The 26,062-nt window shown below is 37.3% G+C and overlaps 1 protein-coding gene across 1 annotated transcript in view; it reads left to right on the forward strand.

Moving 5' to 3' along the window:
* Positions 1-25,298, forward strand: part of LOC311618509 (sperm-associated antigen 6) — a 39,083-nt gene extending 13,785 nt beyond the window's left edge. The window contains exons 5-11 of the mRNA XM_084876142.1: positions 5,685-5,890; positions 6,774-6,947; positions 9,113-9,265; positions 12,421-12,612; positions 16,741-16,857; positions 19,338-19,483; positions 24,331-25,298. Of these exons, the coding sequence (XP_084732268.1) occupies positions 5,685-5,890; positions 6,774-6,947; positions 9,113-9,265; positions 12,421-12,612; positions 16,741-16,857; positions 19,338-19,483; positions 24,331-24,400 (1,058 nt within the window). The 3' untranslated portion in view covers positions 24,401-25,298. The remainder of the gene's footprint in view (positions 1-5,684; positions 5,891-6,773; positions 6,948-9,112; positions 9,266-12,420; positions 12,613-16,740; positions 16,858-19,337; positions 19,484-24,330) is intronic.
* Positions 25,299-26,062: the final 764 nt, after the last annotated feature.

A 26,062-nucleotide genomic window follows, 5' to 3' on the forward strand; every position in this document is an offset into this window, starting at 1 on the left:
GCTTCTATACATTATGGGAAATAAGCTTTGAGTGATGCCCAAGTTATTTGGATTACAAATTCACACAAAAAAAATCAACACATTCCAGTCTTATCTTAGTTAGCAAAAGAGAAATTTGTAGACAGAAAGAGAAAGGGGATGGGGTGGGAAAGGGGACAAATGAGATATTCTCAAAAACCTTGATAAATTGGTTCAGTTAAGAATCATTTTAGATTGTCACTCCTCAGGGTAGGTTGAGTCTTCACTCTTCCTCCTAACCCAGGGTGTTCCTAATCAGTCAGGGCCATATCATATGAGTGAGCAATGTTGAAAAGACCTCGACTTAACTTTGTAGTACATGTTTGTATTCTGCCCACATTGGACAGGAAGGGGGAGAAAGAAAAGAGTCACCTTCTCTTGAAAACTGACAGCTCACATGAAGGCTGTGCTGACACACCTAATTAGTAAAAGATATATAGGGACCAAAATTGCCCCACCACTTTACAGAAGTTGCTAAATAACATAAATAAGTAACACAAGAATATGCAGTTTAACTAATATGCAAAAATGATCACTTTGCTCGTTATCAAAAACTGCATATTAAAATATTGGTGCAAATGGCTTTTCCCACCTGTTATTAATTGGTGGGGAAAGAGTAAAGCAGAACTATAAGCAAGTGGTTAAGGGCACTGTGGCATTGGATAAGACCTAGTTTGAGTCCAAGTTCTCCTGCTTAGTTGCTATTTGACATTGGATATGGCTTTTAACTTGCTGAACCTTTACTTCCTCGTGTGCTAAAAGAGGGTAACTACTTCAGAGTTATTCAAGATTTGTTGTGAGGATGAAAATACATGGTCAATACTCAATAAATGAAAGGTATTAGTATTAATACTGAAAGTTGGAGAGGACTTGATAATGTGTATGCCCTACAAATTGTGTCAACATGTGGAAAGTTGTTTGGTAAAACTAATCTAAGTCACAAAAGAGTTTATGGTTACTCTAAAAAGAATGCTTTGGGAATTCATCACAAGGAAAGAATTTCACAGAATGAAAAACTATATTCATGCAAATGTTATTGGAGCATTATTCATAATATCAAAAAACCTCAACTATTCCACAGGAATTCAGAGGTTAAATTATGGTAGTTTACATAATGGACTTTGATTCAACAGATTAAAAAAGCAATTGTGAATCCTACATGGTAACATGAAAAGATGACTATAATGTAAAGAAAAAAAAGACAAAATTGTATATTCCAGTTATAATAATCTATATATAAAAGCCTAATATGCAAAGTTGTCCCCGTGGGAGTTTGACTGACTGAGTTCAATCGCTTGCTATGATGTGCACTGACCATCAGGGGGCAATGTGGAATGAAGGAAGGCCCTGGCCAGCAGCTGGCAGCCACTAGAGACCCTACCCATGCAAGAATTTCCTGCCCTGGGCCTCTAGGATAAAAATAAATTTTTATGTGGACATAATTATAAGAGATTCGTGTTTGTGTTACTAAGATGATAGAATTAAGGATATTTTTCTTCTTTTTCCAGATTTTAATGTGTATACATGTATAAAATAATAGCTACCATTTATTGAGTAATTACTATGTGCCTGGCTCTATATAGTATATGTCAAATACATTATCTCATTTTGACTGTGCTACCCTTAGGGTAGGTATTACTCACCTTGTTAAACAGAGGAAGAAAGTGGAGCTTAGAGAGGATGTCTGACATTATGTTAAAGGCAGAATTGGAATTTGAGTCTAAATCTGTCTGAATCCAAGCCCATCTTAATCACTGTTACATTCAAGCTTCACTGAGTACTTCATGAAAGTATTGAAGAAGGAAGTCAAAACAGAAACAGTAAGAAGTTCTCCTGTGGTTATGTTTAATATGGTTCTTAAAGTGGTGACACTATTGAAGACAAAAAGAAATAAAGTGATATAAAAGTAAAAAGAGAAAGAACATTATTATCATGCTTAGAATGGTTCAGAATTAGTATATTAAAATTATTTCCTTCATATCTGGATTTTTGGTTTCCCAGATAGGTTCACCTTAGGACTATTGATTAATACATATTGATTGGGGAAACTAAGGCATTGTTTTAAATCAGAAGCTGGTTATAATGGGAAAACTACACGCATATGTTTAGTAATTTTTTTTAAGCCAGAGGACTTAATGGTAAACAGATTATAACATGAGTATTACAAAGGGTGGTGCCAAAAAGTTTGGAGAGACAGCTGTGTAGATACATTCTCAGGCAGGTGCCCATAGGTAACCTTTCCAGACCTCCCTTTTCTTGAGTTTGAGGCTAAATGATAATAAAGAAATGCCTTATAATATAGGGTCTGTTGAGGGATTCCATTTAGATTGTTTTTGCTATAACCAGCTCCCACATGGAATCCCCCCTCTAATGGTACTTAAAAGCCTGGGACCCAGAAGCTCCCAGAGGAGATTACTGCATGGACTTCTCTGAAGGAAAAGGAATTGTTATCAAGATTAAAGTTGGCAGCAGAGTAGGTGGATGCTGCATGGACATGCTCCCTGGAACAAGCTGGAATTACAACTGAAATATGGAAAGGCTTCCTGAATAATCAATGAAAAACTCACAGGAACAACCAATGGACACAAAACTCTGGGGAGAGAGGGTATGTATGGGGGGGGGGGGGGCAATGTTAAAATATGTACACAGATAATAATTTAATTTTAAAAAATAAAATAAAAAAATAAACAAAAAAAGAAAAAGAAAAATTCACAGGAGAGAAACCTGATACCCAAGGATCAAGAGTGGAGACAGCACAGAAACTAGTAGGAGGAGCAGAGGTGTGAAAGGGCTGGTTGGGCACCCACAGACAGCAGAAAGGCTTAACAGTATGAAAAAAAAGATGTAACTATGGAAAAAAAGAAGAGTCTGAGATAAAGAATGATATAACACAAAGTCCTAGAGAGATATCTCAGCTGTGAGGGGGGGCCGGGTGCCACTGAGAACTCTAGGATCTAATCCTCAAATTGGGCTCCTCAGCAGAGTGCATCAAATCTGAGGAAAAGCAGTGGGTGCTTTCTGCCAGGATGTGGCAGCTAAAAGTTCCGGCACCCCCTTGAGGGCCAACGCATAAAAATTTCCTTTGAAGCCACCCACCTTATGTTCTGTCAGAGGGAAGGTGAAGTGGACTGAAGCTATGAGAGCAGAACCCAGGACTGGGGAGTCAGGGAATAGAGCTCAGAAGGCAGACACCCCAAGTTTCTTGCTGAGTCATTCCCTCACACAGCAGAGGACATCTTTCTCACATAGACATTTGCCTTGCCTGAGGGGAAGACAATCGACACACCATAATGGAAAACACCTTGCCCTGAAGCCACTTAAGAGATTAAAAGTAACGATCAACCTCCAGGCAGAAGCAACTGCCCCACCCTTTTGAAAAAACTCTCACTACACTTCAGGATGATTGCCTGGGGGCAATTCAAGTCAGAATCCTATTAATCCTTAGGTAGAGGCCATCTTTGGCGGCTTTGAATCTTTGCCTGATCCAATTAGTCAGAAATAGCCTTTAACATTGTCCTGTACTAAAGATTGAGAGCTGTAGAGGACCTAGCTAATACATAGTCACAAACCCAAATAGACAACCAAAATGAGGAGACAAAGAAACAATCCCAAAATGAAAGAACTAGAGAATTCTCCAGAAGAAGACATAAATGAAGCAGAGATAAGAAATTTATCTGAAATACAGTTCAGAGCACTGATGGTAAAAATGCTCAACAGTATGAAAAAGATATAGTAACTATGAAAAAATAACAGTCTGAGATAAAGAATGATATAACACAAATAAAGAACACATTGGAAGAAATACACAGCAGATTAAGGGAAGCTGAGGATCAAATCAGTGAATTAGAAGACAATTGAAAATATCACTAAATCAGAGAACCAAAAAGAAGGAAAAAAATTAGAAATGGAAGAAAGCTTAAGGGAACTGTGAGACAATGAAGAGGAAGAAAGGCATAGAGAAGGTGTTTGAAGAAATAATGGCAGAAAATTTCCCTAACCTGGTAAAGGAAAAAGTCACACAAGTTCTGGAGGCAAAGAGAACCCCAAACAAGAAGAACTCAGACCCATGCCCAGACACATCATAATTAAAAAGCCAAAAATTAAAGGCAAAGAGATAATCTTACAGGCAGCAAGATAAAAGAAAATTCTTACCTACAAAGGAGTTCCCATAATGCTGACACCTGATTTCTCATTAGAAACTCTACAGGCCAGAAGGGAATCACATGACGTACTCAAGGTAATGGAAACCAAGGATCTGAGAACAAGGTTACTATGTCCATCAAGGCTATCATTCAAAATAAATAAGTAGCTCTCAATAATAACCCTAAATGTATTAAAAGGGGTAGGGTAACTGAATGAATACAAAAATATGACCCAACTATATGTTATCTATAAGAGACCCACATCAAAACAAAAGACACAGATAGAATGAAAGTGAAGAGATGGGAAAAAATTTTCCATGAAAATGGAAAAGAAAAAAAAAGCTGGAGTAGCAATACTCATATCTGACAAAATAGACTTTAAAATGAAAGCCATCATAAGAGACAAGAAAGTTCACTACATAATACTAATGGGGTTGATCCAACCGAGGACCCAATCTGAAAGCTGGGCATGTGCCCTGACTGGAATTGAACAGGTGACCTTCTGGTGCATGGGTAGACACACAGTCGTCAGGGCTTTAAAATATATTTTTAAAGCCGAAACCGGTTTGGCTCAGTGGTAGAGTGTCGGTCTGCGGACTGAAAGGTCCCAGGTTCAATTCTGGTCAAGGGCACGTACCTTGGTTTCGGGCACATCCCCGATAAGGGGTGTGCAAGAGGCAGCTGTTCGATGTTTCTCTCTCATCAGCGTTTCTATAATAGCTCTCTATCTCTCACCCTTCCTCTCTGTAAAAAAATCAATAAAATATATTTTAAAAAATATATTTTATTTTGGGTTTGTCTAAAATATATTTTAAAAAATATATTTTAGACAAACCCAAAATAAAATCCTATTCTAGAGTGGGGACTCTTGAGGAATGGAAGTTCTATTATTGCTGATTTCAAGGATTTTTTTCATAATACAACAAGGAACTGAAAACATTACAATGGTTTATTTGTAATTTTAATTATTTGCTCCCCTCCCCAATCTTGAAATGGAAACATGCTTTAAAGGACCTTATGATAAATGTGGAGATCATTGTGAAACTCAAGCCTTGGAGTTTTTAAAATACTGTAAGATGAAGATATTTTAAAAATTGGCATTATTAGTACAAGATTCATGTTAATCTTTACTCATGTAAATAGTATAAAATACTACCCAATTAGCATGGTTGGTAAATTTTTGGTACTTCTATTTTCTCTGTTATTGTAAACCATGTATAAAATGCTTGCCTACTAGAAATGCAGAAGTGTTAGAGCTTCACCAGCTGGCATCTGTGTACTCTCTTAAAAAAACAAACAAGCCATTTTAGCCAAATCTATCTCAAATGTGTTCATGTAGATGGAGGTCCATCTATTGACCTGTATTCTTTTCAGCTCCGATGGGTCCACATGGTTTGTGAAGCAAATACAGATGTCGAGACAGTGAACAACCTCCCCTTTTTTGCTTTGCTGTATCTGTCTGGGAGGAGAATGGCTTGCAGAGGGTCAGTCACCCACACTCACTTCCTTTTCTTGGACCCACAGAACTGTCACAAGCCGTGGTGGATGCGGGAGCAGTTCCTCTGTTAGTGCTTTGTATCCAGGAGCCAGAAATTGCTTTGAAAAGGATTGCTGCTTCAGACCTCAGTGATATCTCAAAGCATTCACCAGAGTTAGCACAGACAGTAGTGGATGCAGGAGCTATTGCTCACTTAGCCCAGATGATTCTGAACCCTGATGCTAAATTGAAGGTATTTAAAAATAAGTTTAAAAACAGACTTTTGTTAATCTATGAGAATGAAAAATGTGTACAAATGAATATATTTTCAAAAATAATTTGTAAATTATTATTGAAAACAGATATGTCTATGTTATGTATTTGGTCTTTTCATAAGTGAAAAATATGCTGTAAGCATTAGATAATAAAGACATGACTGGGTAAAATATGTACAATGCTAAAAAGTAGAAGTAGCATCAGTATTAATAATACTAAAGTAAGGAATCACAAAACGATTGAATCTCGAAGTGGGAAGGCACCTAAAAAGGTTTTCTAGCCCACCGCCATATTTAAGTTTATTATGAAAGTTGTCATGTATTTGTTTGTCTTTTTTATAGCTTCCTAAATCTGATTTTCAGTTAATAGTCTCCAATTATACTTTTACATGCTAATAGTTATATCTTTAATATTTTAAAATTGTTAATGTTAACTAAGCAATAGAAAGTTCTTTGAAATATTATCAGCATCATGCCAAACATAAGATGTTCATTCTGCCTGATTTTTTTTTGTACTATATTACCACATATATTGTAAATGAACAGTTTAAGTATTACATAATTAAGAAATAGTATTTATCCAGAAGTCATATTCTTGATCATCTGTGATAGAGATTTAAATAGTCCACAGAAAACTGTGACATTTAATATGGAAATTAGGGAATTTAAGAAATTGAGTATTTAGGTTTAAGAGTAGGATGTGAATGTCTCAAGACTCAGAACTCTTATGTTATATTACATATGTAATTGGTTTTTTTTTCTTTTGGTAAAGGAATTTGTGTTAAGCTGCTTAAATTATATCTGATCTCTGCAGTGGACTCTATGTAATGCTTTGTTTCATTTTGGATTTTTGCTTTATAGCGTCAGGTCCTTTCAGCTCTCAGTCAGATTGCAAAACATTCTGTGGATCTGGCTGAAATGGTGGTAGAAGCAGAGATTTTTCCAGTTGTACTTACCTGCCTGAAGGACAAAGATGAATATGTGAAGAAAAATGCTTCTACTTTAATTCGAGAGATTGCAAAGCATACACCCGAGGTAAAAAAAAAAAAAAAAAAAAAAAATTAAATAGTTTTTTAAATACAATAATATTAGTCAGTTTTTGTTGTAAAGTAAAACATCAATTTGTATACAAGGCCCAGCTGCTGCACCACATGATTTGGTTGGGGCAGGCTTCTCATTGAGAGCACTGTGCACATTTTGCATTAGATAATTCTTTGTTATGGGGGGCTGCCCTGTCCTTTCACTGAGGTTTAAAGTCCTTGTTCTTTATTTCACCTAACATCTTCACTTGCTTGAAATTTTTTATAATTGGAATGTAATAATCAGCTAGTAACCACTGTTTGCATAGGGGGACAATTAGGCTCAGATATTTTAAGTCTGACATTGTCACTCAGCATTCAAATGAGTAATCTGCTTCATAGTCACTAACTGTGATTGGGGCTATCAGTAGTTAGTTAGTTAGGAACTGGCCCTAGGCTTATACGTGTCTGGGTGAGAAATTTTGATATCCATTAGAATAGGGATAAAAGTTGTGCCATCGATGCATGAAAATTGAAGCACAGCGTAAAAGTGAGTATATTTGTACATTCAAAATTGGGTTAATTATAGATCAATGAAACAGAACAGAGAACCCAGAAATTGACCCAAGCTCAATTAATATTTGACAAAGGAGATAAGAGCATACATTGGAGCAGAGACAGTCTCTTCAATAGATGGTGTTGGGAAAATTGGACCGATACATGCAAAAAAAAAAAAAAAATGAAACAAGACCACCAACTTACGCTATACACAAGAATAAACTCAAAATGGGTAAAAGACTTAAATGTAAGACACATAAAAGTCTTAGAAGAAACCATTGGCACCAAAATCTCAGACATCTCTCATAGCAACATGTTTACCAACACATCTCCTAGGATAATGGAAATTAAGGAAAAAATAAACAAATGGGACTTTTTATGAAAATAAAAAGTTTTATGAAAATGAAAAGTTTCTGCACTGCAAAAGAAACCATTGTCAAAACAAAAGACCCCACTACATAGGAGGACGTATTTGCCAATGATACATCTGATAAGGGGTTAATCTTCAAATCATATAGAGAACTCATACCACTTAACAAAAGGAAGACAAACAATCCAATTAAAAAATGGGCAAAGACCTAAATAGACACTTTTCCAAAGTGGACATACAGAAAGCCAAAAGACACATGAAAAATGCTCAAAGTCACTCAAAACAACAATAAGATATCACCTCTTGCCTGTCAGACTGGTTATCATCAAAAAATCAACCAATAAGTGTTGGAGAGAATGTGGACAAAAGGAACTCTTGTACATTGCTCGTGGGAATGCAAACTAGTGCAGCCACTGTGGAAAATAGTATGGAGTTTCCTAAAAAAATTAAAAATGAAACTCCCATTTGACCCAGTCATCTCACTTCTAGGAATATATTCTAAAAACATGAAAAACTCATCAGAAAGGATATGTGCACCCCTATGTTCATAGCAGCACGATGTACAATAACTAAGACTTGGAAACAGCCTAAGTGCCCATTAGCAAATGAGTGGATAAAAACACTATGGTACATTTACACAATGGAATACTACTCGGCAATAAAAAAGAAAGAATTCTCAACATTTGCAAATCATGGATGGACCTGGAGAGTATTATGCTAAGCAAAATAAGCCAGTCAGAAAAAGATAAGTATCACATGATCTCACTCATATGTGGTCTCTAATGAACCAAATAAACTGCTGATAAAACATTAGACCCAGAGTCATAGAAGCATGAACAGACTTGAACCTCAGAAGGAAGGCAGGGGAGGGTAAGTGGAAGAGATCAGTCAATGAACTTGTATGCATATATGCATAACACCCATAGACACAGACAATGGGGAGGGCCTTCAAGGGTCGGGGGATGATGGGAGCAGGCTGGAAGAGATTCATGGGGGGGAAAAGAAGACCTATGTAATATTTTCAACAATAAAGATTAAAATAAAAGAAATCAATGGAAAAATGTCTTTGGGTGAGGATTGACACACACAAAAAAATTGGATTATTATATTTGTATTTTTTAAATAATTATAGAAATCTCATTAAATCTTAGTTCAAACTTTACCGGGTGTTTTCAGGTCCTAAGTAAAAATGTTTGACAATAGTGAAGTAGTGTTTAATCGTCCTATGCTTCACAGTCACCTTCCTTCCCCAGCTTTCGCAGCTGATAGTGAACGCAGGCGGTGTGGCGGCCGTGATCGACTGCATCGGGTCCTGCAAAGGGAACATCCGGCTGCCTGGCATCATGATGCTCGGCTACGTGGCGGCTCACTCTGAGAACCTGGCCATGGCGGTGATCATCAGCAAGGTGTGTCCTTGCTCGGCTTTCTTCTCGTTACTGCAGTGAGTCATTCCAAGACAGAACCACGGTCATACTCTCCCACCCATCATCAAACGTAACTGACCAGAGAGAAAGAAACCTGAGGCATTATTCAGGGTTCATTAGTAAGTTTCCAAAAGAAATGCTTGAAGTAAGTTTTACTTTCAGGCAGTTTATAGTTTCACTCAGTATTTAATATCTACAAAATATCAATACCTCTGAGTATTAGTGTTACCTTTATTGACACCTGCAGTGTACTTGTAATCTACATATTTACAAACATGTGAAGCATACTTTGGCTAAAGACCATTCTCATAAATTACATGCCAGGTGGTCATGCTCCCCTTACCTGCCATTTGGGCAGGAGATGACAATGGCTAGAACATCCCCTTTTATCCACTTTCCTTCAGCTTTCATGAACTAATTTCTCTTTTTAGATGTAGGCAATTCGGAGCTCACGTCAGATAGTGATGTTTTGTGTCTTTGCTCTAAGATTTCAATTTATAACTTGGTATTAACACAACATACAGTGTATCTCTGACACATAGTAGGTGCCCAGAAATATTGATTAAATGAACAAGTATTGATCTCCTGAGAAACACTTCAGAAGCTGTGTGCTTACAGCGTCTCCAGCAACCCTCTAGGGCAGTGGTCGGCAAACCAGGACTCGCAAGCCACATGCAGCTCTTTGGCCCCTAGGGTGTGGCTCTTCCACAAAATACCACGTGCGGGCATGCACATACCATGAGATTGAAACTTCGTGGCCCAAGTCCAGAAGTCGGTTTTTGGCCTGGGAGAGTCTATTTTGAAGAAGTGGCATTAGAACACTCAAGGGGCCAAAGAGCCACACGTAGCTTGTGAGCAGTGGTTTGCCGACCACTGCTCTAGGGTTCAGGTTTCTTATCAGCATAGAAAATCTGCTGCTGTGTGTTAAACAGAAGTGAGGATTTTTTTTAATCCCTTGCTAATCCTCAGAATAAAAGGGAGCCTCAGATCTTTATTTCCTACCTATTCCTTGATAATTCTTTGCTTAGCTCACTTTTTATCCTACACTTTTCCTTTTGTTCTTCTATTACCACCGACTATGATAGTGACTAGAACAGGAGTGCTGCTTTCTGAAGGGTGACTGTGGAGATAGCACTGGGATTTTTGATTCTTGGTTCTTTTGTGGATCTCAGAAAGCACATATATGTATGTATGTATGTATATATGTATGTATATATGTATGTATATATGTATGTGTGTATATGCAGAATGATGGAAGAAGCAGTGATTGCTTTTGCTTCCTGTATTTCCTCTCCAAACTAAACAGGAGGTTCCCCCCTCCTTTGGTCCAGGGTTGCTGCTGGCCTCGCCCACCTCATTGTCACTCAGTTAGTTGAAGATCTCAGTTGAAGTTGAGAAAAACCACACAGCTATGAGTCATTCTTTTTCCTGCATAGAACTCTAAGGACTAATAGCAGTACTTCATGTGTAAATAATACTTTATAATTTTCAAAGCATATTCATGCTTCTTATCTCACTAGCCATTCATAACAACTGAGGCTGGGGTGGAGGAGGCTGACCTCTTTTCCTCCTGCTTCTTCAGTCTTGCTATGTCCCAGAATATGGCCTTTCTAGAAAAGTTGCCTCATTCTGAAGACAGATCTGACCTTTTGTATTGGCAGATAGACATTTTTAGTTGGAGAAAGAGAAGCCAATGAAGAAATACGGCAAGTCTCTTGAGAAAATTGGTCTTAATAAAACGAATTTAAAGGCACAGAGGGGAAAAGTGTACATGATAATTGGGGTTTTGCATGATGCTGTGGCATTGACTTTAGTGGTACTGAATTTAAGGTGATAATTATTATAGTCTCAAATTAATTAGAAAGTTATTCCTATACAGAATCTGGAATTATAATTTAATTTGGCAATTGGATTCTCCCTTAGATATAGAAATAGATGTATTTGAGGCCTTTTAATTAATTCTGTTTTGATTAATTAGATAAAACTGAAGCTTGAAATGCAAAATGCAAGCATGCACTATTTGTGTAACAAAAGTAATAATTCCTGTTTTGACATTCAGTCGTGTTAAAATGGGCAAAGCTATCACTTAAAAGTTGACCATGGCCGAAACCGGTTTGGCTCAGTGGATAGAGCGTCCGTCTGCAGACTGAGGGGTCCCAGGTTCGATTCCGGTCAAGGGCATGTACATTGGTTGCAGGCACATCCCCAGTAGGGGGTGGGCAGGAGGCAGCTGGTCTATGTTTCTCTCTCATCGATGTTTCTAGCTCTCTATTCCTCTCCCTTTCTCTCTGTAAAAAAATCAATAAAGTATATTAAAAAAAAAAAATGTTGACCATGCCCTGGTTAAGCATCATCCCATACAACAAAAGGTCACCACTCAATTCTGACAGGGCACATGCCTGGGTTGAGGGCTTAATCCCCAGAATAGGGCATGCAGGAGGCAGCCAATCTATGATTCCTCTCTCACAGGGAGGTTTCTCTCTCTCTCTCTCTCTCTCTCTCTCTCTCTCTCTCTCTCTCTCTCTCTCTCTCTCTCTTCTCCCTCTCTAAAATAAAATAAATTAAAAAAACGTATTTAAAATAAAATAAAATCTGACCAAAATTAATGAACATTTATTTACTAGTTCAGGAAAGGTCTTAGTGAACATATTTAACCTAAAAGTTACTTAAGTAGAATTCTGGCTCATATTATTCATTGGATCTCAAATCTATACTAGTTATTTTATTGTCAGATCTATTATACTTAGTGAAAAGGCAATTTTAAAGGATTCTAAATTAAGTTTTTTTAACAAAGTAAAATAAAAGATTTTAAAATCTAAGCATTTAAATTTGTCTCAGTGGAATCTGGCTTTGCCTACATACTAATCTGTGGCACCTATTGTTTGGTTAAATACCTCTGTATTTGGTAAGTAAATGCTAGCACAGATAATTTAGTTGAATTGTAACAGATAATTAAGGTAAATTTGCTCTAGTCATTTTATTGACTTGAAAAGTGACAGCCCCTGTGCTGCGCCCATTCATTGAACCATCTAGGGGGAAAGATCAAGGCCAAATGATTTCTTCTAATGTTTGAGACATAGAGACTCTCTCATCCTGGTCTGGGTTCATAACACTTGCTCTTTTGACCAACGCTGCAGGGTGTGCCCCAGCTGTCAGTCTGCTTGTCCGAAGAACCAGAAGATCACATTAAGGCTGCCACTGCCTGGGCCTTGGCACAGATCGGGAGACACACTCCGGAGCATGCACGGGCCGTCGCAGTCACAAACATCCTGCCAGTGCTGCTGTCTTTGTACATGTCGCCGGAAAGCTCTGAGGATCTTCAAGTAAAAGCAAGTGCTTAATTCTTACAGTTTCGTGAAGATTTGTTAGATTTTGACTCAATGTGTAATTTAAAATATTTTAATTTTCATTATGGACAATATTGTTTTTATGAGTCAAGAAATACAAATTTATCAGAAGAACTGAGAGTCTTCTTTGAAAATGGGTTACCCTTGTCTCTAAACACCAGTGATATGTTTTAAAGAAAGATCTTTTCAGATGCAAAGTTGTTTGTGAAATGAATGTCAGGTTGTTGCCTTCTACACCCCTGTTGCTTTTTCTTATAGAATAGGCATTGAAGAATAATAGAATCTTGGAGTTAGAATTGGCTGCAGAGTAAATTCATTTTACATTAAAAGTTGAGTCCAGCCCAGCTGGTGTGGCTCAATGATTGAGGGTCAACCTATGAACCAGAAGGTCATTGTTTGATTCCTGGTCAGGGCACATGCCCCATTTGCAGCTCAATCCCTAGTAGGGGGCACGCAGGAGGTAGCCAATCAATGATTTTCTCATCATTGATGTTTCTCTTTTTCCCTCTCCCTTCCTCTCTGAAGTAAATATAAAAATATCAATATAAACTGATATAAAATATATATATTATTTTAAAATTTGATTCCAAAAGAACTTAAGGTGCTTTCAAATGTAAATGTAACTCGGCAAGGGGTGTTCTGAGCCATGATCCACTTCTCCTAACTCCAAGTCTGCCTATTTTTTAAGTTATATGTCTTAAATTTGTTCCCTAAAAGAAAAATGTCCACATTATTCACTAAATTAAACATTTTAAAATATGTATTTTTTACGTCCAGCTTTCTGAAAAAATATTACAAGCTACTAAAATGATTCACAAAACATGACTATAAAGTAAGATAGGTTGTTTAATAATTATAGAATTTTAAAGAAAGAATACACTACCTCATTCAGAAAAAGTTATTTTTTTAAAACAACTTTTAGAATTGAGTTGGATTTAAAGAAGTGCACAGAAAAGACAATAATTCAAAGTAAAATTAAGTGTTAAATTATATTTAATTTTTTATTAAAATACAAATTAACAAATAGATGGACAAAAGTTGGTTTATAATTATAATACAAATAAATATAGTAATTAATTAATAATGCAAGAATAAACTGTTTCACATACTCACAACTGTAAACCTTCTTTGCCCATCCCATATACTTTATATACTACCGAGTTTATATAACTTAGCTTTATTTTTTTTTAAATCAATCTTTATTGTTCATATTATTACAAAGGTTCCTCATTTCTTCCCCCCTCCACCAGGTTCCCACCCCACCCTCCGCCCCCTCCCCATCCCCCATTGTCCTCATCCATAGGTGCACAGTTTATGTTCAGTCTCTTCCTCCCTCCCTTTCCCCGATAGTAAATCCCTTTTCAGATAGTAAATCAGTTACTTAGCATTTTCTCATATCAATAATACCTCCACATGCCCAATGATACATTTCACACAAAAGACATTTCCAAATAGGTCAACCAGCCTCATCCAGACCCCACCCAAGGCACTCACAGATCAACACCCCAGCCCTATACTAACTCAACACATCCAGATCTAAGCCTTCATCACTTGATTCAGCAGACCCTCAAGTTCCCACAAAAGTTTCCAGCCATGTCTGACAGGCAGCCGTGGGGCAGGAGCAGGCGAGGAGCGAGCTGTTCCGGGCCTGGCTGCTGAGGGCCTGGCCTCTGTTGCTCTGGTTCGTTCCACAACCAGCTGCTCCGGGTCTGGTCACTGCCGCTCCCGACCTAGTTGCTCTGGACTTGGCTGCTGCTGCTCCGGGCCTGGCCGCACCCGACCTGGCTGCTCCAGGCCTGGCCGCTCCCAGCCTGGCAGCTATAACTTAGCTTTAAATAAATTATAATGATATTATGATGTATAAATATCACTGGAGTAAAATATAATTTTTATTGTGTTTTATTTTAACAAAGGTGGTTTTAGTAAAATATTTAGGTTTACTAGTAGAAGTTAAGGTTCCTCCTGCCTATATTTGATATAATATTTACTTTTAGAAAATACACTAGGTATTAAATTAAAGTCTATCAATCATTGTACTGTTAGCAATCTTCCAAGGCTTTAAGTCAAGCATATCAAACTCAAAGGCTAACACAGGCCAAATAAACAAGGTTTAACTTTATGTGGGCCGCAAAAAAAAAAAGAAGAAAGCTTCAATTTTCATAGAAAAGTAGGTTTATTTCTCTAGAAATATGCTGAATACAAAGGCCTGAAATAAATGAGTAATCATTAACATAAAATAATAGAACATTTTAATAAAAATTAATATATTTTCTTGAATATTGACTTACCAGACACTGAATAACTGTATAAATTAATAAGAAATGCAAATAAACCTATTTTTCTTGTTCTCCAAAAGCAAAATATTTCCTGTTGCACACACCAAACAAGTCGGTCCAAGACTAATGACATGGCAATCGGCTGCTAAAATATTAGCTGCTAGGATTAGTGGAGAAAAATGGTGCACCTGTGCATAAGGTGCGTAAGGGAAACGAGTGCAACATGATTATAGTAATCCATCATTAGCAAATGTTGTAGTTCGTTATTCATTACTAGTGGCCCAGTGCACAAAATTTATGCAGGGGGGACGGGGAGTGTCCTTCAGCCCAGCCTGCACCCTCTCGCAATCCAGGATCTCTGGCTCCTAACCACTAACCTGCCTGGCTGATCATCCCTAACTGCTCCACCCTGTTGGCCTGATCACCCCCAACTGCCCCCACCTGCCAACCTGATCACTTTCAACTGCCCCACCACCACCACCCTGCTTGCCCCCAACTGCCCTCCCTTCCTGGCCTGATCACCCCTAACTGCCTCTGCCTCAGTCCTGCCACGGTGACTTTGTTTAGAAGGACGTCCAGAAGGTCTCCCAATTCAATTAGCATATTGCCCTTTTATTAGTATAGATTATGTATAACAGGATATTATAAAAATTAAGTTACAAAATTTTTACTAAAATGTTTCTTACATACTGTTATATTAGCTATGCTCCAAATATATTCATTGTGGGCTGCATGCAGCCTTCAGGCTGCAAGTTTTATATGCTTGCTTTACATCCATCCAAACATTTTCTTAATGTAGAGACTTGATCATCCTTTTTTTTTTTTTCTTCCCCAAGGTCTCTTAGATTCTATAAGTTGTTGGGTGAGAGATTAAGTCTATTTGATTTGGCATTAACTCATTAGGGAAAATGCAACCAAGAGCTTCAGGAACTGTCTAATGGTATTTCTCATTTGTTACTCTGTGGCATATTTCAAATTATAAGGCCATGTTTAAGTTTATTTTTGTCCCAAAGACATCAACTTCTATAAGCATTCTCTAATTGGTTCTGATCCAAGAGAACCAATGAGCAATCCCTTGGAATTTCTTGCATATTTTTATATAGCCTTACTCTCTGCCTGTACATATATTATTTCAAATACCTGATTAAAAACTGAAAAAAATACATCTTTTTAATAAGCTTACCCATATATATATTTTAAATATTCAGGCAATTGCATTTTCACTTGTTTTGATTGAGAGGCGTCCTATTGAAATGTTAGTTTTGGCATTTGAATAAGTTCATTCTATCACTTTCGTTATAAAACTATTTCTAAGATAATTATTTGATGGTTCTTCCCTTTAATTTTTAGCAGTTTTACTGAAATATAATTCATATACCATATAGTTTGCCCATTGAAATGTATAATTCATTGGCTTTTAGTATATTCACAGAATTGTGCAACCACACCTCAGTTTAATTTTAGGACATTTTTATTCCTCCATTTGCCATCATTCCATATCTTCCAACCTCCCAAGAATGGCCAACCTCCTGTGGTCTCTCCCCCGAGCTGGCCAACCTTCTGACCCCGATTGGCCCTATCGGGACAGGGTAAGATGGGCCCGGATCGGCCCTGATCAGTGACCAGGTTGAGGGACCCACCCATGCACGAATTTATGCACTGGGCCTCTAGTTCTATGATAAAACCAATGAAAGATAGTTTTTCTGACAACTATTTTTTAAAATGAAACAATTGCAGCTTAGATCAGGAAATTCCAGAAACACGAGAAATGAAATCTGGACAAGCTTTAATCGATTGCTTACTTTGATATGTATTTTGCTTTGTGTTTTAATAGAGTAAAAAGGCCATAAAGAGTATCTTACAGAAATGCACCTATTTACCAGCCCTGGAGCCTTTTCTCTATGATGCTCCTCCCAATATTCTAAAGCATGTGGTTGGACAGTTCAGTAAGGTAAGAAGTGCTCTTAGCCTGCAAGGAGGGGAAGAAAATGAAGATGAATTAACTTGTTTTTTCTGGTGAATCAATGTTTTCTATAAGATGGGTGCAGGGTTCTCCTACTTTCATTTATTGTATTGACAGGGATGGAAACACAAATTAATAAATTCACACATACACAGTCCACACTTCCTTCTTTCTCATGGTCTATTCACCTTTTTTAGTGTTCTTGGGAATAAATAGTATGTCAACACATGAAACCCTCACAATATAACTTATACTGGTAAGTAACGTTTAGTAATTCCCCTGCTGTCTGTTAGATTCACTCATCTGGGAACACTGCAAGGATCTTATGAAGAAAAGAAGAAAAGAATCTTTGGGAAGAATATTTCAGTGCCTATCTCTGAGGCACTGAAATATTCTTCCCAAAGGTCATGCAATTACCAGAGTCCTCTCCGACAGTCATTTGAAGTTAATTGAATTATTTTATGAACAATTTAAACAAATGCAGCTGTCACATTTCTTAGATTGGTACAGATTAAAAGTAGTAAAGTAGGAAGGTCAGGTTGCTAGCGGTGGGCAGCAGCCAGCAGGACTGACTGCTGATCGCAAAGGCTGAGAGAGAATGACCGCATTGCCACAGCCACTAATGGCCAGGATGGTGACCCTAAGCTACCAAGAACTGGTTAAACTGTGCTCAGGAGCCTTGACTTAAGAAAAATCAGTCACTGAAGTAAATAAAAATAAATCAGTGAAATTTTTAAAATGTTAGACAGCCACAATAAAAAAAGACAGTGCCTCATATTATGTACTCCTGTAAATATGCCTATGGGAATATTTAGTTCAGACAGAATTTTGTGTTTTCTTAATGTAAGGGTACCAGAACATTAGAAAGAGATGGGAAAGCAAGGCAGAAGGTAAAAAGATAGTAGTTTACTGTGCCTGGGGACAGACATAGGAGTCATGAAAACTCTCCAGACCAAAGAATATTTAAAACTGATATATCTGTGGGCCATTCCACTTTTTAAAAATATATACTAGTGAAATCTTTTACTGTCCAGGTGATGCGTATTAATATTCTATTAGCCTGATCCTTTTGTAGTTTTCAGTATTTGTTAAATGCCTACACATACCGTGCGAAGCTTTGAGAGATAAAACAAAAAAGAGTAAGACAATGTTCTTCTTCAAGGGACTTTGCAATCTAGCTGGGGAGACCAGAAGAAACAATTAGAAAGTACTTCAGTGTGGGAGGCTTCATAATGAACTTTTCTAAAAAGAAGGAATAAGTGGATGTAGTCTGAGGTATTCCTGGGGGGCTTTAGTGGAGGAAGTGCAAGTGAATAAAAGCTGGTAGCATTTAAGAAAGAGTCAGAATGGTGGAGATAGAAAGGGTGTTCTGTCAGAGGGAATAGTAGCGAGGACCATGGAAGAGAGTAGGAATCCCCACATTGAGAACCCCCTTTCCAGGACCTTCCTTGTCTGGTCAGCTGTTGTCGTGCATAATCAGTTCCTTCATCTGCACTGGCTCTTTCTTCTCAACACACACACACATCCGCTATCAAGCCCAGTGACTTTTTGTAGTTCTTATTGGCTGCTTCTTAAAATCTTAAAATCTTCTCTTGGGTTGATTTCTTAACTTTCCTGATTCTTCTATCTCTTTAACATCTCCTCGGTTTCCTTTACCTGCCTACTCCTTAGTACTTCATTCCTTTGTTGAACGTTAATTGAGCATCTATTAGGCACCAGGCATTAGAGAAATAAATTAATGGATAAATGTAGTTTCTGCCTTCATGACATTTATGTGTGCAGACATATAGACTGATAATTTAAATGTTTTGTGGCAAGTGTATAGGGCTTAATACAATGCCATGAGAGAAGAAAAGTACCTGACATCCTGGGATAAGAGAGTGGGGATGTCTCGGAGGAAGTTTCTTAAAGGAGGTAACACCTGAGCTGAATCTTAAAAGACAAGCAAGCGTTAGCCAGGAAATGGGGGGAGGTGTGTGAAAGATGGAAGGGCATTCTAGGAGAGGGAACAGCATGGGCAAAGGCAAGAAATGGCCTGTCATGTACCCTTTGAGATTATTGGACAAAATTTTGGATAGAGACTGGTGGGAAAGGAAGCTGGGTCACGGAAAGCTTTCTGCACCTTGTTAAGGTGTGTGCCTTTAATTCTGTAGGTATTGGGAAGATGTTGAATGGGGGTCAGCAAAGGAGACACAACACTCTGTTTTATGTACAATACATGAGTGGATCTCCATTGCCTTTGCTCATATTCATTGCCTTTATTCCATATGCACAACATAAAAAGTTCATACATTTCTAAAAAGACTGAATTTTACCTTTAGACACCAGCAAATTTAGGCTCATTATGTTACAGGTATGGTAGACACAAATTCTCTCTTACATTTTCTCGGATATATTATTGCTTTTCAGCAGTAACACTCCAACTTGGAAAAGCAAATCTGACATCTTAATGTGCTTCCCTTTTCAAGGTGCTGCCACATGACAGCAAAGCTCGACGACTGTTTGTAACAAGTGGTGGGCTTAAAAAGGTTCAAGAGATAAAAGCCGAACCTGGGTCTCTTCTACAGGAATACATCAACAGCATTAACAACTGCTACCCAGAGGAAATAGTAAGGTGGGGAAAACAGACTTTGAGATGTTCAAAACTAGAATGTGGTTTTTCTGTTTTCAAATCTATATTTTATATCCACTCTGTCAAAATATTGCATGAGACCAATGCATATCTTCACCCCTGCTCTTGATCACTTTCTCCCCCGCAAATTAAATAATGTTCTGATTGACACACACATTTCCAAATTAAACTGGAATGGCATTTGAGACATTTCTGTACTAATTTAAGAATGCTTCACTAAAAAATACCCAAATCCAGAGTTCAAATTAAATTAATCTTTAATTTATTATATACTTTTATTATATAGGATATACATTATGATTTAGAAAAGGGCCTATGGATCCTGATTTTCATAGTTCCCCAGATATATAATTAAGCTCACACTTCTATTAACAGGAGTATTACTATTACAATAGAAAAAGAGATATGTTGAGTGTCAAAAAGAAAACAATCCATATTTGAAAAATAAATAAATAAACAATGTTGTGTATGATATGCAGGTGCTTTATGGTAATGTAGGAGGATGCTACTTTTAAGATTAATTTCTTTAATGAGGTTGATTTGAAGAGGATTAAACCTAAGCCTCAGACCTTGTAATCCTAAGAGAGCCATATCACTAACCCCAAAATAATTATATGGAAAAAATGCCCACAACACATGCAGAATTAAAGGCCATATTTTTCTAATCCTATATTTATTATTTACTCTCTATAATTAATATTAGAGAATATAATTCCAATTTAAATTTTTTCTATCCTATATAATAAAAGGCTAATATGCAAACTGTTTTACCTGACCAGAAGTTCAACTGGGAGTTCAACTAGGGGGCAGGGCTGACCAGCCAACTGCCCAGGGCCCCTCTGCCCAGCCAGCCCCAACCCCAATCGGCCCCCTGCCTATACACAAATTCATGCACTGGGCCTCTAGTAACGTATAAATGATTCTCCCTATTTAATATTAGTGATTCTTAATACATATGGTAACATTGATTCTAAAAACACAAAAATAATTTTATTTAAGATTAAAATTTGTTTTCTGTTCACATATATTCTACAGATAAATTCTTTCTAAAGAGATAAGTTTATGCCCTTTGGAAGTTTATGAGAACTCCTTGACCAAAAGAGTTCCAATATACCCAAGGAATAGTATATCATAAAATGTATTTCTACAATATATACTTTACAAATATATCGAAAAGTTTATATAACACTAGAGGCCTGGTACATGAATTCATGCACCAGTGGGGTCTCTTGGCCTGGCCTGTGGGATCGAGATGAAACAGGCTCTCTGACATCTCCTAAGGAGTCCTGGATTGTGAGCAGGTGAAGGCCAGCCCGAGGGACCCCACCGGGGCACAATCAGGGCCAGGGAGGAACATGGGAGGTTGGCCAGCTGAGGAGGGATCGCAGAAGGGCTTCAGAAAGTGTCCAGCCCATCTCACTCAGTCCCGATTGGCTGGACCCCAGCAGCAAGCTAGCCTACTGGTCAGAGCATATCCCCTGGTGGTCAGTGCACGTCATAGCAAGAAGTTAAGTAGCCTTAGCATATCATTAGAATATTATGCTTTTATTGGTTGTACGGCGGACCAGTTGACCAGGCACTTAGCATATTGGGTTTTTATTATGTAGGATATACATTATGTGTAAAACTACTAAATGGAGAAAATATATAAATCTTTTCTCAAGAAAAAAATACTTTTTACACATTTGCACATCCCTTTTGGAAGAATGTTATTTTGTGTAAGTTTAAAATAACTTCCAATACAATTTTCTAACATAAACAAAATTATAGAAAAATGAAAACTAAAGGGCCCCCAAATGAAATGGCCTATTAGAATTAACCAATGGTAAAGAAGTTTCTTGAACAGAAGTTGTCTTTCTACACTTGTCCAAGATTATTTTACAGAGCACAAAGGGGGAAAAAAACTCTGTCATGTTAGAATCTAATTTGATATTTTGTCAAAATACCATTGTAAATTTTTCACTTCTAATATTCTGTGATCTGGTATTTTATTTTTAAAACTAGAGGCCTGGGTATGAAATTTGTACACAGGTAGGATCCCTTGGCCTGGCCAGCGTTCAGGGCCTATCAGGGCCTTCCAGCTGCCGGCCAGGGTCTCCCCTCCCTGGCTGCCAGCTGCCATCCAGGGCCTCCCTTAAATCTGTAGTGCCCGTTGGTGGTCAACACACATCAATAGCATGTGATCAGTCTCCTGGTCAAATTCCTATGGGGGCAATTTGCATATTAGCCATAGATAGATAGATAGATAGACAGGCTAATTATCATGAAGAATTTTGGTTAGCTGACTTTTTCAAATTTCTGATATATTTTTAAAGCATTAGGTTCTATAAAATGGTGTTTTATAGAAATCTTTAAAACATTGTTTATGAAAAGAGACAATATAACCTTTAAATGGTTTTATTTTTACAATCATATTTCCAATTTTAATAATCTTTAAAATTTTCTAATAAAGGTAGTTGGTATGATTAGAGAGGAGGCACCCAGGACTAGAGGTTAGAAGATTTAAGTTCTAATCCTCGTTCACACCACAGTCAGAGATATTTTTGGAACTCTTTTGTCTTTTGAATCTCTGCCTAAATTAGGGAGGGGAAGATGCTTTTAGGAATCTTCTAATCTGGGGAGAGAAGCATGCATACAAGTCTTCCATTTGGCACATTTCTGGTAATGGTAACTGTATAATAATCCAAATTCTACATGGATCTATGGTAAGGTTAATTCAGTTATATTCTTAAAAGCCATAGAGAGCTCTAGCTGGTTTCACTCAGCCTGCAGACTGAAGGGTCCCAGGTTTGATTCCCGGCCAAAGGGACATGTCCAGGATATGGGCTTGATCCCCAGTTGGGGGTGTGCAGGAGGCAGCCAATCAATGGTTTTCTCTCATCATCGATGTTTCTATCTCTCTCCCTCTACCTTCCTCTCTGAAATCAATAAAGATTTTTTTTTTAAAGTTTGAACAACTATTTTTTTAAAAGCCATAGAGAAATAAAGTGGAATAGCAGTGGTTGACAGGCAGGAAAAAAGGAATTTCATCTTCTTTTTTGGAGGTTCATTTCAATCCCTTTATAAGTATATGTGGTTAGTACCTACCATATAGTAGCACAATTTTTAAAGTTTGGGTTTTTATTTGTAATCTACTTCTTGCTATTAAAATTAAAAAGTACCTTTCTTGTGTCTGACGTATTTATAAGGCCGAGGAAGGTGAGGCCTACTTTAAAATTTGTGACTAACTCAGAGAAAGCAGTTGTGAATTCCTCAGTGTATGAATACTTTGAAGAGATCCACTTGTTGAAGGACTTTTCTAGAGTAAGAGGCTTTTAGAGAAACAGCATTCTTTAAGGTAGCTTTTTACGTTTGTATGTATCTGTTTATGGCTACCTATAAGAGCACACTATTGAGAAAATACAGCTCTTTAGACAAATTATGGAATAAATTAGTATACTCTCAGTTATGAATTTTTAAGTCAAGCATCCAAGGATAAAGATAACTAACAAAGGACAACGCAGTCTCGAACATTAGGTTTTATCTGGAGAAAACATCTTATGAGTATTCATTATTTTAAGTGTTTTCTAAAGTTTTAAATTATAGTTTAGTTTTTTAGTCATTTATTATATTCCAGAATGTCTGCCAAATTTTATTTGACATATTTTATATTCATGTAAGTTTTTTCCATAGTATATGAATCATCCCACAGTATATTAATCAATATATCTAATACTTCTATACTGTCTTTTATAAAATGTTCTATTTATAAATACAAATTTATAGATGCCCAAGAACAAATGAAATCAATTAACTTCCTAGGTATGTATGATGTATATTTGTAAAACACTTATGAAATAGTTCTGTAATATGAATTATGCTCCCCCAAATTTTTTTATGTTTGAGCAGACCTGGTTAAAACTGCATTGTGAATAATACCTACGACAATCTGAATGCAGGAGATGGTTAGTAATGATAGATTGTGTTGTCTAACTTATTATAAAAAGTATTTGTTATGAAGGTTAAAGCAACATCAGTCACTTGACATAATAAAACAAGTCGCTTTAATAAATACTATCACTGGGTCCAAGTATCTTACTTTGAAAGTATCCATTCTTTGCCGCTGCATTGAAAACCCTTAAGTGTTTTATTTACCTAGCACAGTCTTGTGAGTTGGTGTTCTCTTTTTTTTTTTTTTTTAAATCCTCACCTGAGGATATGTTTAGAAAGAGGAAGAGAGGAAAGAAGGGAGAGAGAAAAATATTGACCGGCTGCCTCCCATATGCACCCCAATGGGGTATCAAATCTGCAGCCTAGGTATGTGCCCTGACAGGGAATCGAACCTGAAACCTTTTGGTGTATGGGATGCCACTCTAACCAACAGAGCCACATGGCCAGGGCAATGTTCTTTTTTCTTTCTTTCTTTCTTTTCTTTCTTTCTTTCTTTCTTTTTCTTTCTTTCTTTCTTTCTTTTTTTTAAAATGTTTTTATTGATTTTAGAGAGGAAGGGAGAGGGAGAGATTGAAACGTCAATGATGAGAATCTTCATCAGCTGCCTCCTGCATGCCCCCCACTGGGACAAGCCCGAAACCCAGGCATGTGCCCTTGACTGGAATTGAACCTGGGACCCTTCAGTTCACAGGCTGATGCTCTATCCACTGAGCCAAACTAGCTAGGGCAATGTTCTTTTCCTGAAAGGCTCTAACCTTGTGCGCAAGCATTACTGGAGCATCATTATTCAGAGGTTTGATGCTTAGAATTACTTGAGGTAAATACAACCTTTATTGAATCTTTTATGACTCCTGGGCTAAATCTTTTTACCAGTATCTAATTTTTTTTTTCTTTTTCAGGTATTATTCTCCTGGATATTCAGATACACTTTTGCAGAGAGTGGACAGCTATCAACCACTTACTAACTAAGCAAAGTTATATTTATATATTCAAATTCACAGCAGAGTAATTATGAATGGTAGTTAAATAAAGGACTTTCTAATTATTTTAACTAGGTATACTCTAGATTTATTCAATGTAAAGTACCTTTAGGTAATATTTTCAAATTTATGTAATACTTTAAAAAATAGTGACTTGACTATGTGAGAAACTATTCATGATCTCTTACAGAGGATTCTCTCTAAAAGTAGATATAAAGACATTAAATAATTTTATGGCATTTGTTATTGCTCTTATTAAAAATCACACACGTACACACACACCTCCAACTAGAGACAGATAAAAGGTATTTAAAAAACTTAGTTATTTTGGCCAATTCTTCATAGGCATAAACAAGGAAAACTGGGCTTACAAATTCTACAGTAGGTTATAGAAAGAAAATAGTTTAAAGAGGAAACTGATTGACAGAAGCACAAAGACTCTAATGCTGGTGACATAAATGCATTGATGTAGCACACAGACTCTGTGAATAACCTGTCATAGATAATGAAAAGGAAACTCCTTTCATCCCAAGTTTTCTAAGGTCTTTTCTTACTCTACCTACACTGTTTCTTGCCTTCCCCGGCCAGAGAAGATAGGTCAGCATGAAGCATTATGCTACTGCACACAAGCTTTCCATTTTCATAGAAAGGTTCCTTAGTCTAGCTCTGCTCATGAATAAACAAGGAAGCAGGCATGTAAAATAAGTCATCAGTATTCCTTTGTCCTAGCTTCACTTTCCCAACTCTCAAAAGTCACATTTTCAGAGATTTAAGACATAATTTGGAAAGAACACCATTAGGCTCAGATTTTACACGTTTCTTCATTCACTTAATGGAGCTAAAATGGGATGAGAGGGGAGTTCAATAAAATTTTAAGTAAAAACAGCATTAGAATTGTCCCTTTCATTTTTCCTGTCCAGTGTGCTTCTGACCTTGAAGAATATGTGATTAGACTTAGGAATCTTGGTTAGTTGGTATGTGTGTATCTTTTTATCTAAAGGAAAAGTCCTTATATGAGCTCCTCTGGACAACTGGAAAGGAGTGGATGAAAACCTGGGAGCTCCAGCCCTCAGTGTTTCTAATCCATCTGGCTTTCAGGTTTCATTCTATTTTTATTCCTTATTTACTGGGCATGCCTATAATATTTGGCCTCCCTTGTTGCTTTCCAGTTCATTAATATCCAGGTTATTACACTCGGGGGGGAGGGGGGGACACACACACATCTCTTGTAACCTTATAAAGGAGAAACAGACAGGGTCTGTCTTCTTGTAACTGCTTTCTGCTACCAAGGGGTAAAAACCTATCTGTCCCAAGGTTCAGAGGTTCTTCTCCATCTGCCAGAGGAAAGGGGAAGCAAAAAGGAAAGGAGTTCTAGTGCAGAGAAGAGGAATTTTGCAAAGTCCAGGTGAATCTGGTGTCCCTTGGGAGGTGGCATGGATGATGACTCTTTGGACAAGCTTGTTGTAGCCTAGAAATGACCAATTTGACAAGGTTAAAAGACACAATTGAAAAGTGTGGGGGGAAAATGAGGAAACATCTAAAGGTCTAGTGAGAGGCAAAACCCATTTGATAAAGGAAAAGATTAACTTAGTTTCCCCGATTAGATTAGAGTGGATTCCCTGGAGGTAGATGTGTGTAGCTGTCTGAAGTC

The sequence above is a fragment of the Pipistrellus hanaki genome, assembly GCF_964339955.1.
Source record: "Pipistrellus hanaki genome assembly, chromosome: 1".
Classification (NCBI taxonomy): Eukaryota; Metazoa; Chordata; class Mammalia; order Chiroptera; family Vespertilionidae; genus Pipistrellus; species Pipistrellus hanaki.